Consider the following 12,372-nt stretch of genomic DNA (forward strand, 5'->3'; position numbering starts at 1 on the left):
CTGGTCCTTGTTTATGCTGATGACCTTGTCGAGGCTGCGTGAAGTGTAGATAGGGTCAATATAAGGAAGGCTAGTTTGCACGATGGTCTGGGCACAACTCTGCAATTTCTTGCCGTCTTGGATGGAGCTGATCCCAAACCATTCTGTGACGCATCTCGATAAAATGCTTTATGATTACATATCTGTAGGTTGGTGAGGGTTGTTGGGGACTTGCCGCTTTCTTAGCCGTAGCTTTGATGTTGCTGGTCCAAGACAAATTGCTGGTGATATTTATTTCTAAGAACTTGAAACCTTCGACCATCTGTACTTTGGCACCATCAATGTATACAAGGCTGCTTCGCTTTCTGAAGTCAATCACAATCTTCGTTGTCTTGCTGACATTGAGTGAGAGGTTGCTGTCTTGACACCAGGTTACAAGTTTCTCAATCTCTTTTTTTGTATTCCATCTTGCCATTATTAGATGTCTGGCCCATTATGATGGTGTCATCTGCGAATGGTAAATTGAGTTGGGTTGGTATTTGGATGCAGTGTATAAGGAGTATAATAGGGAGCTGAGGCACCAATGTTGAGGATTATCGTAGAAGATGATTTGTCACTTATCCTTACTGATTGTGATCTATTGATCCAGTTGCAGAGGGGAAGTTCGGAGATGAGCTTTGTTAGGATAATGGTCTTGAAAACAGAGCTGTAGTCTATGAATAGAAGTCTGATGTAGATGTCCTTCTTATCCAGGTGTTGCACAGTCAATGGGTGTCTGAGTGATTATACTGGGACTCAACTATGTCTCGGTAGCTTTGCGAAGATTCTAGCGAGATTTATTTTACTGCTCAGGATCATCTCAGAATATACATATTGAACATTTTCTCCCAAATGCATGCTTTATTTGTGACTTTTAAGAATAATTTTCTTTTATTAAATCATTTTTTTTGTAAATGCTGTTATGTTGTATAAAGCTGGACTATATACTTTCTTATATACTTAGGTGACTCTGGAGAAGAGCTAATATATGGAACATCTGATGGGAAAATAGGACTGGTACAAATCACTCAAAGTTCTCCATTACATCGTTGGGAAGTCTCCAATGAGAAGAAAAGGGGAGGTAAGGGGTATTTTGTATTGCTTTTTAATTGCGATTGGATGAATGTTGTTTACGATAATCTTTGTGCATCTTCCTGTCCTTGAGGCTCAGTGAACCAATTAATCCCTGTAAAGTAAAAGCAACCGTTAAACTAACAAAATTAAAACCGAGTTAAAGCAAATAACTAATTTAAGCACGAGTGCTTGAAGTCATTTCATCAACCTTTACAAATTAATTATTTCCAGACTTTTTTTTCCCACTTTGATTTACTTTTGAATTGTCAGTGACTGCATATGACTATGTCTAGAGTGTAATTTAAATTCATAATGTAATTGGATAGATTACATCTGATATGCAAGGTCTAAGTCCTTGTTTTATTCCTCATGAATAGTAACTGAAATGCAATCCTACAAAAGGGAAAAGTAGCTGATTTTCTTAAGTAATTTCTCGGGTAAATGTAGTATGCATTTGTATGTATTTTTGTCTCTGCTGTTATCTGATATCATCCAGAATAATGTGAGATTTCCACAGTTGCTCATGACTTTAATAGGTCAAGAAAATAATGGTTCTTAGCTTCTACTGGATGCAACATTAATCTTCATGGAATGCATTTGAATTAGCTATGTAGAAAAAAAAACAATATCTTGACCTGATTCTTGAATGAACTGCAATGTATTTTCATTTTCATTTGGTATGATATTTGGGGGAGCAGTTAAGGGAAAAAATAAAATGTTATATGAAATGTTGAAACTGCGGGTAATAAAATAGAATGATTTGTTTTTGTATGGACTGTAGGTGTTCTTTGTGTTGACTATTATGATGTTCTGGGAGATGGTGTCAAAGAGCTACTTGTTGGCCGTGATGATGGAATGGTGGAAATCTATGGGTTTGATAACAATAGTGAGCCTGTCCTTCGATACGAACATGTAAGTCTTCAATCCTTGGGAGGATAAAGATGACATAATTTTAGTATAGGTTAATTTGAACCAATATCTAATGGCTTCAGCAATACCCTAAATTCATTGCATCTTTTGTCCTATGCTGCCCATATCCACATGGTCTCTGGCTTTGTGACTTTCTCCAAAACTCACTAGGCCTGTTTCTCATGCTATCTGCATGAGAGAACATGCTGACCGGTTGCATCGTGGCTTGGTTCGGCAACTTGAGCGCCCTGGAGAGGAAAAGACTACAAAAAGTAGTAAACACTGCCCAGTCCATCATCGGATCTGACCTCCCTTCCATCGAGGGGATCTATCGCAGTCGCTGCCTCAAAAAGGCTGACAATATCATCAAGGACCCACACCATCCTGGCCACACACTCATCTCCCCACTACCTTCAGGTAGAAGGTACAGGAGCTTGAAGACTGCAACGACCAGGTTCAGGAATAGCTACTTCCCCACAGCCATCAGGCTATTAAACCTGGCTCGGACAAAACTCTGATTATTAATAACCCATTATCTGTTATTTGCACTTGATCAGTTTATTTATTCATGTGTGTATTTACGTATATAATGGTATATGGACACACTGATCTGTTTTGTAGTCAATGTTCTACTATGTTCTGTTGTGTCAGATATGCATGAATTTCATTATCCTATCAGGGACACATGACAATAAACTATCTTGACTTGACATCTTTAAACCCATGGGCTTCCGTCTTCCACATTGTTTCTTAATGCCTGATCTTCTGGTTCCCATGCTGCCATGAAAAATACAGGGGTTCTGTTGTCTGTGCTGCTCCTAAAGCCATGGTCTGTCTCTCACACTGCTTATGAAACCACAAAGCACCTGTTTCCCATGCTTCTCCCAAACCCAAAGACCTCCTATTTTCCTTGTGGTCTTTGGGCCCACAAAACCCAGGTCTCCAGCACTGCCCATGAGCCTCTTCTTCCTGAACTCCCTCAAAACCTATAAGATTTATGTTTGTCATGATGCCTTTAAACTCATGGCACCTATGTCTTCCATGTTTTTAAATCCATGACCCCTCTGTTATTTTAGTCCCCTTCAACCGATGAAACGTCAATTTCCAATGCTGCCTTTAAACCTATAGGCCCTCCAATTCATGCTCCCTTAAATCTCTGGGGCCTCTATTTCCATCTGTCCCCAAAGCAAAAGGAAATCTCTTTCTTACTCTTTCAACCCCATCCAGCCTCTGTCTCCATTTGTCCGTAGCCTGCCTGTCTCCTGGGGCTTTGTGTACGCCGTCCTCCCTTTAAACTGCACAAATGGATATTTCACGTTGTTAAACAGATATACACTGATGGTATGTAGGCAACATCAATAAGATTGAGTCATAAATGCTGTTAAGTTTGTTGCCTTTCTCCTACCATGTAAAACTTGGCAACCTTAATCTGGGAGAAAGCATGGCTCACCCATCGTTAGTTGCTCAATTCCTTAAAAGCCTCCACACTACCTATAATTCAGGAGTGTGAAAAATATTCACTGCTTGTCATCATGAAGGCTGTCACAAAAGAGTACTGAAGAAACAATACCATTCAGGACAAAAGTATTTTGCTAGCATTGCACTTTGTGGACTTTTACCACTGTGCACTGTGGCTAAAACATTTACAATGTTATCCTCAAGGTTTCCTAGCTATATGGAAAGAAAAGAGACGAGTCCAGAAGTCCTTAAGTCCAGAACAAGGGGTCACAGTTTAAGGATAAGGGGGAAGTCTTTTAGGACCGAGATGAGAACTTTTTTTTCACACAAAGAGTGGTGAATCTGTGGAATTCTCTGCCACAGAAAGTAGTTGAGGCCAGTTCATTGGCTATATTTAAGAGGGAGTTAGATGTGGCCCTTGTGGCTAAAGGGATCAGGGGGTATGGAGAGAAGGCAGGTACAGGATACTGAGTTGGATGATCAGCCATGATCATATTGAATGGCGGTGCAGGCTCGAAGGGCCGAAAGGCCTACTCCTGCACCTATTTTCTATGTTTCTATGAACAGAGTTATTTCAGTTATTTTGTGTATGAGTACTCAAAAGGAATGTACAAACTCCACACAGGCGACTCCAAAGATTAGGATCAAAACTGCGTCTGAAGATGAAGTTTTGCAGAATCAACAATAACTTGTGCCATTCAGTGCAAGGCTGATTATTATTCCATTCTGTGACAGGAATATTGTGTCACTGCTTAATCGAGATATTTTCATATCACTTTGAAGCTGAACATTCTGATGTTTGTGGTGTGTTAAAAATGAATTTTGTGTACTCTTGCACTTTCTAGACTTTGTCTGAAAGTATCACGTCTATTCAAGGAGGATGTGTTGGAAAAGAGGGATATGATGAAATTTTGACAGCCACGTACACGGGTATGTAAATAAATAAAATAACTTCTGTTTTCAGATTTGATTTTTTATTCATGAAACAAAATTTAGGTTTATTGTTATCAGGTGAAAACATGTACATTGAAAAGCTTATGAGCTATCCAATCAAATCACATAATACGATATATGCGCACAATCAAGGCAAACACAAGTACGAAAGATAGAATGAAGAGAAAGATACCAGAGTGCAGAATATAGTTTGATTGATTGATTGATTATTTAATGACCACACAGTCAAGCTGGTGGAATTCAGGTTCAGTACAGGATGTTACAAGGTAGGCTGATTCCCGTCAAACATAACATAAAACACAACATCTTACAATATACAGTTTACAATATACAGTTCATGCATGGGGAGGATATGTGCTGTTATCATAGTGTGTTCAGAATTCGGATTGCGTGTGGGTAAAAACTGTTTTTAAATCGAGATGTCTTGGCGGACAGTGAGCTGTAGCGCCTTCCTGATGGGAGCAGGTGGAAGATGTGGTGTGCTGGGTGGGAGGGATCAGAGATGATTTTCTTCACCCTTGACACAGACCGTTTGTGATGGAGTGATTCTATTGATGGGAGGGGAGTGCTGATGATTTTGGATGCTTTATTAACTATGCGTTGTAATTTATTGCGGGAGTGAGTGTCTAAACTGCTGAACCAGACTGTAATTGATAAAGTGAGCATGCTTTGGATGATGGCTGTGTAGAATTTGATTAGGAGGTGTTTCCTTACTCTAAACTTCTTGAGCTGGCGGAGGAAGAAGAGTCTCTGGTTGGCTTTTTTGTAGATGTGATTAGAATTGATTTTCCATTTGAGGTTATTGCTTATGTGGGTGCCTAGAAATTTGTATGAGTCAGTGGTGGATATGGGTTCGCCTGAGATGAGTAGGGGGGTCTTGGGTTGTGCCTTACGTCTGAAATCAACGATGAGTTCGTGTGTTTTTGATGTGTTAAGTGAGAGGTTATTGTCTGTGCACCAAGTGACTGCTTTGTGTGTTTGAGTGCGGTATTCTGTTTCATTATTGTTCGAGATGAGACCTATGATGGTTGTGTCATCTGCATATTTGTAAATTTTAACTGAACTATGCTGGGATGTGAGTTGGTTTGTGTAGAGTGAGAATAGCCAGGGGGACAAGACGCAGCCCTGAGGGGCTCCTGTGCTGAGGTGCAGGGGGAGAGATATTGTGTTATGTATCTTCACCCTCTGTTGTCTGTTCCAAAGGAAGCTGTAGATCCAGTGACAGATGCAGGGGTCGATCTTCATGTCCGTTAATTTATGGAAGAGTTTAACCGGGTTGATGGAGTTAAATGCCGAACTGAAGTCCATGAAAAGGATGCGGGCGTACGTGTTGGCGGTTTCCAGGTGTTGCAGAGTGTGATGAATGGCCAGATTGACTGTGTCTTCCACTGACCTATTGGCTCTGTATGCGAATTGGTGAGGGTCCAAATTGGAAGAAGTGCTGGTTTTGAGGTGAGCAAGAATAATGCGCTCGAATGACTTCATGGCCACAGATGTAAGGGCAATCGGTCTATAGTCATTGAGGCAGGATGATGTGTTGGACTTGGGCACAGGGATGATGGTGGATTGTTTGAAGCACTGGGGCACTGTACATTGGCAGAGGGATGAGTTGAAGATGCCGGTGAATACAAGGGCCAGTTCTGCTGCACAGTGATGAAGCACTGCTGGGCTGATGTTGTCTGGGCCTGCAGATTTATTTTTCTTCTGTCTCCTGAAGGTATTCCTCACCTCGGCCTCCTGGATGCGGAATGGAGGTGGAGGAAGAGGAGAGGGGGACAATGGTGGAGGGACTGGAGACTGTTCAAACCTGCCATAGAAAGTGTTCAATCTGTCTGGGAGTTGGTGATCATTATCTGGGATGGGGGTGGATGTCTTTTTGTAGTTGGTCATTTCCTGGAGTTTTTTCCAGACAGTTCTAGTGTTGTTTGTTGATATTTCTTGTTCTAATTTGGTGGCATAATGGTGTTTGGCTTTCCTTATTGTGGACCTTAGTTTATATTTTGCAGCCATTGCAGTTCTTAACATTGCAGTGAAAAAGTCAAATGTCCGTGATGAGTTAGGCTGGAGAATCAGGACTGTATCATAGCTATGAAGGACTGTTCAGAAGTCTGAGGGGATGAAGGTGTTCAAGAGTCTGGTGGTATGTGCTTTCAAGCTGCTATACTGCTGTTTTGCCTGACAGGAGCAGAGAGAAGAAGGAATGACCGGGGTGAGAAAAGTCCTTGACTGCTTTCCTGACTCAGCATGAAGTGTAGATGGAGTCAATGGTGGGGAATCTGGTCTGTGTAATGGACTGAGCTATATCCACAATTCTCTTTGCAATTTCTTGCAGTCTTAGGCCGTGCTGTTCCCAAACTTAGGTTTGATGTATCTTCTACGATGCATATGTAGGTCTGTATGAGTCGTGTTCAGTTTTGTTTATTGTCACGTGTACCGAGATACAGTGAAAAGCTTTTGTTGCATGCTATCCAGTCAGCAGAAAGACAAAACATGATTACAATCGAGCCATTTGCAGTGTATAGATACATAATAATGGAATAACGTTTAGTGCAAGGATACATGATAAGGGGATAATGTTTAATGCAAGGATACATGATAAGGTATCATGTATCCTTGCCGTTTAGTGCAAGTCGTTGGAGACATGCCGAGAATGGGGTCCACCAATGGCAGCTTCAGGCTGCTGGACAACAGAGGAGATTTTAAGATTAGGATTAGTGTCAATCTTTTCAGAGGCTCTAGACATGTCGAGAAGGATGAGAAGGGATAGTGCACAATATCATAGGGGATATAATTTGTAATGTTAAAAGATGTTTCACTGCCTTTCTAGGAGGAATAATTTGATTGGAAGTGTTCATACATGGATGTTCAGGAAAGATAGATATGTATTTGTGAAGTGACATTGTAGTCACTGATTTTGCAACGGAGAATAGAGGAATTGAGGATGGATTGTAGAGAAGAAATGACAGGGAAATCAGGTTTGGGAAGGAGGGGGTTTAATTCCCTCTACCCAAGTTGCTGGAAATATGTACATTGACTGAGCTTATGCGGCAGGAATAAAAGATAAGTGCTTAACAATCTAATGGGATGCACTTCAGAGATCAGGACTTGGGCATAAGGATAAGTGAAGTTACCTTAGGAGAAGCTTGGTGGGAAAAGAAGATGCGTCTCACAAATTAGCTTGGCAGATGCCATGAAGTTTTTATTGAACCTTATATTTATCCTTCCTCTAAACTATTTCTCAATGCGTTCTTAAGTATTATATGCCTGCTGGTAGATAATAATTTCCTTTTTATTACTGTTTTATGCATCAAAGCATTATTTCATTAAAATTATAAATTAAATTGGCAGATGATGACTGATACCTCTCTAAATCATTTGCTGGAACTTGCCATTGTTTTAAAATGAACAGAATGACTATCGACTGCATGGACTGCTATATACACTTACAATTACTGGTTTACAGCAACTAACTATATTTTACACGAAATCTTAGGATTCTTCCCAGTGGTTGCTTGATGATGCAAGAAAATGAGCTTAAGACTGCATTTATCCTGCTATCTACTTGTAAAAATAATTGCAGGTGTATTTTTAAGATTGGTGCTTTGAGCATTGCTGGGGTTGATGGTATTTTCTATTTCTGTTATTTCATCCATAGGCTGGGTGATGGCTCTAACTACAGAGCAAGTTCAGAGAGAGCCAGGGGCTTGTGATGATGTGAAGATAAACCAAGAGATGCAGAGTAAAATCTCGAATATGAGGTCTGATGTAATAGTCACTTTTATATTTGGCCTTTTTTGTTGTAGTTTGGGGAATATTTTGAATAAAAACAGCATAAAGACAATAAATCCATACTGTGAAATAACACAAACATTTCTTACAATGCCACATTGTGATAGCCTTTAGAATACAGGGTCTGAATACAGTGAAGACAAAAATGGGTATACATTCTATAACTGATTCCCCTATCTGCATCTATTTCCACAAAACACATCGCAAGCAGCACTATTATTTGTACTTCTTAATATAATTGATTAATCTCTGCCAGGGTACTTAAAGGTAACATACATTACTATTAAAATATTTTGTCCTTTTTTCACTTCTCATCTGTTTTTTGCTGGCTTGGACTCCCACAGACCTCAGGCATCAATCCCAATCATATTTCATGTTATGTATCATGTATTCATATAAAGTGTAGGAAGGAACTGCAGATGGCGTTTTAAACCGAAGATAGACACCAAAAGCTGGAGTAACTCCGCGGAAAAATAGTAAAGATGAGGGAGAGGGGGCGCGGAAAGCAGAAGTCATTAAAGGGACGAAGGGCGTGTGAGGTATCTTGGACATAGGTCGGGAGAGATTTGACCAGGGAGGATAGGATGTAGTCGAGGTATGCGTCTGAAGAAGGGTCTTACCCATTCCTTCTCTCCAGAGATGCTGCCTGTCCCGCTGAGTTACTCCAGCTTTTTGTGTCTATGTATTCATACAATCTGGCCAGGAATTCTTGGTTATTGAGCACAGGCATGCACTTGCCATCAAAATCGTTTGGTAGTCATCAGAATGGAAACCATATCCAATACTCCCATGCCTTCTAGTCCACTCTGAGACTAAAATAATTCATTATGTTTTTATATTTTATGAACTTTCACAGTGTGGGTTGATTTGTACTAAGTAAACACCTGGGATTACCAATGCTGCTCTTCCAGGTAGATATCTGAACTCTCTACTTCAACCACATTGCCCATTTATAAAACAAAAACATTTTGCATTGTCATTACTGTAAGATTCTTTTATACTTAATTTCTTGACTTTTTATGCGGATATTCTAATTTGATAAATGAGCTCTCAAAGTAGAAACAAGGTAGAAAGTACTTCAGACGATACCATACTGACCAAGATTCCCCCATCTAAGCTGGTCTTGTTTGCCTGTATTTGGTCTATGTTCCGCTCTGCCTTTCCTATCCATGTACCTGTCCAAATTTAGTTTAGAAGATGTTCTTATACTTGCCTCAACTACTTCCTCTGGCAACTCATTTCATATACCCACCACCCTTTGTGTGAAAAAGTTATCTCTCAGATTCCTATTCAATCTTTCCATCCTCATCTTAAACCTATGGCCTCTAGTTCTTGATTCCCCTACCCTGGGAAAGGGACTTTGTATTTAATTCGATCTTTTCACCTTATGATTTTATACACCTTTATAAGATCTCCCCTATGAATAAATTCCTAGCCTGTCCAAACCTCTATCTATAGATCAGACCCTTGAGTTTGGCCAACATCCTCAATCTTCAAAAATAAAATAGATTTACGAGGATGTTAAGATTTACGAGGATGTTAAGATTTACAAGGATTGCATAAAAGGTTATTTAAGGATTTTCAGAAAAAGTGTTTATAACTTAATACCCACTTTCTTATCTTGGGACATGAAGATAATTTTGTATGTGGATCAACTTTGTAGTTGAGGCCAGTTCATTGGCTATATTTAAGACGGAGTTAGATGTGGCCCTTGTAGCTAAAGGGATCGGGGGTATGGAGAGAAGGCAGGTACGGGATACTGAGTTGGATGATCAGCCATGATCATATTGAATGGCGGTGCAGGCTCGAAGGGCCGGATGGCCTACTCCTGCACCTATTTTCTATGTTTCTATGTTAACTGGGATTTTCATCTTCATCAGGGCGGAGTTGGACCAGTTACAATTGAAGGTGCTACATGAACGTGAGAAATACCACCAATCAGCACATTCAAGTGGTGCAGTTTCAGCAATGCCTGTGTTTAGTGTGAATGATAAATTCACTCTAAACCGTGATGATGCCAGCTACAGCCTCACCCTTGAAGTACAGACAGCCATTGACAATGTGCTGCTCCAAGTAAGTACAACTGTATATACCTTTGGAGCAGTTATGTGTTGCAAAGAAAAATGTGATGGATAACATTAGCTTTCCTTATACATGTTAATGTAAAGCTAAATTTAAGTTTGATTTTTGAGATTTAAGCATGATTATTTATTAGCTGCTTGTGTCTCTGCACAGAGTGATGTCCCAATTGATCTGCTGGATGTGGACAAAAATTCAGCTGTGGTCAGCTTCAGCGGGTGTGATGCAGGGGTATGAAATATATAAGATTTATTGGAACAGTTTCAATAAAATATTTATATTGATGTTGAACTAAGGCATTTTAACTGAGATGTTTTATTATTCCCTTGGAAAAACGGTAATTTTTAGACCCAGACTTTTACTACTTTCATCTACTTTGTGTCAATGCTGCCAATATTCAGACTTGTAAACCAAGTGATCATGCAGATTCCCAGCGAATTCTTGATCCAACAATGACTTAGAGTTAATATGTGGAGCGAGTGGTGAATCCGTTATATTGCTGACTCATCAGATTCAAGAATGACACTAATTACTTCTGATTCCACAAAGATCATTCTTTACGTCTATTAATGCTTGTGCACTGGACTCATGTCTTGTCTGCAAAACTGCATTAAATCAATCCAGTCACATTTCAGCTACAAAGCTAGGAGGCAGTCTTTCCACTTTGAAGGAAATTACCCGAAATTTGGGAAATTCTGGTTGTCTTCGGGTAATTTTATGGAAATTAAATAATTTCGGGAAGTTTCCCGTCCAGGTAAACCTTCCCCAACTGCGCATGTGCGACTGCCTCGCCAACTGCACACATGCGGATTCCAGGCCCTCTGCGTACGCGTGGGGAGACGTGACCGAATTTGGGGAAATACATTTTTTTACGTCCATCTGCGCCTGCGCAGTTGGGGGAGGCCCGTCAGCCGCGCACAATTGAAAATTGCGCCGGTGGCACAGTGGGGACGCAAAATGACGCTGTCTCCTTGCGCATGCACAGTGGGCCCGGTATCCGCGCGTTCGCAGTTGGGGAAAGCTTAAATTTCAGGAAATACCATCAAATTCAAGGAAATTTAGGAATTTATTTCAGGAAAAAAAAATTGAGGTGTGCAAGCACTGCTAGGAGGTATTTTAATTGCTATATAAATGGAATATATTGCATTCTTTCTTCTCTCTCCAGCAATGTTCACATTATCATTTCTTGTTGTCAAAGAAGATAAAGTTATTTGACTAAGAAGTCACTTTTTTTATTTTTTAACAGTACATTATACTGTAATGTGGTAGCAGCAGGCAACTTTGGCGTTGGTCACCCTTTGGCCCAACACATTCAGTACAGGGTGCTTTGGATGACATCTTACCCTGTCAGAGCATCTTTTGGAGTATTCTAGGGAAACTTGGACTGTTATGTTTCTGTGATGGGTACATTGAATACAAGGTCATTATATTTGATTTACAAATCATTGGATTTGAAAAGAAGAAATGGAACAACTAACTAATGTGACGGTGGGAGAAGAATTAAAAATTAACAGCCTATGTAGTCAGATTGGTGTAAATGTAGAAAAAAGATCTAGATAACAACAGCATTGAATGTTTTTAAGAAATTACACAAGTTGCGATGTCAAGTTAGGAAAGTTGGCAGACATTTGTTACACTATTTATGCAGGATTTATAATTATGAGGTTAGCAGATGGAAAAATAAACATTTTCCAGGAGATTAAGGGGTGCATCAGAGAATTTTGTTCCATGTGAAAGATTAAAGTTAAACAGTAACTTAAAAGGGCAGGTGATAAAATTTGAGGTAACAATATTGAAAATATACATACAATTTTTAGGGGATGTGAAAGACAGATTAGGGCACCTAAAAGATAATAATTTTTTTTAAACTAGTAGATAACATGAAATACTATCAGCTTTTAAAATGGCCGAGCATTTACAAGCAAACTTCATTTTATTTTTCCACACAGAATGGTAATTTTCTCCTGGCTACCTATCGATGTCAAGCAAATACTACCAGGTTGGAACTAAAGGTACTATAAAATTGTTAATTTGTAAAATATTCTCTAATTAAAAAAAGCAATTCCATAATTAAAATCCATGACTGCAAGG

At 39.7% G+C, this 12,372-nt stretch overlaps 1 protein-coding gene across 2 annotated transcripts in view; it reads left to right on the plus strand.

Moving 5' to 3' along the window:
- The window catches only part of bbs7 (Bardet-Biedl syndrome 7), a 57,774-nt gene that overhangs the window by 25,566 nt on the left and 19,836 nt on the right, over nt 1-12,372 (plus strand). For both annotated transcript variants that reach the window (XM_033017181.1, XM_033017182.1), the window contains 7 exons: nt 983-1,099; nt 1,874-2,004; nt 4,305-4,389; nt 8,069-8,171; nt 10,083-10,275; nt 10,438-10,512; nt 12,231-12,293. In XM_033017181.1, the coding sequence (XP_032873072.1) occupies nt 983-1,099; nt 1,874-2,004; nt 4,305-4,389; nt 8,069-8,171; nt 10,083-10,275; nt 10,438-10,512; nt 12,231-12,293 (767 nt within the window). The remainder of the gene's footprint in view (nt 1-982; nt 1,100-1,873; nt 2,005-4,304; nt 4,390-8,068; nt 8,172-10,082; nt 10,276-10,437; nt 10,513-12,230; nt 12,294-12,372) is intronic.

This window comes from Amblyraja radiata, chromosome 1, assembly GCF_010909765.2.
Source record: "Amblyraja radiata isolate CabotCenter1 chromosome 1, sAmbRad1.1.pri, whole genome shotgun sequence".
Lineage (NCBI taxonomy): Eukaryota > Metazoa > Chordata > Chondrichthyes > Rajiformes > Rajidae > Amblyraja > Amblyraja radiata.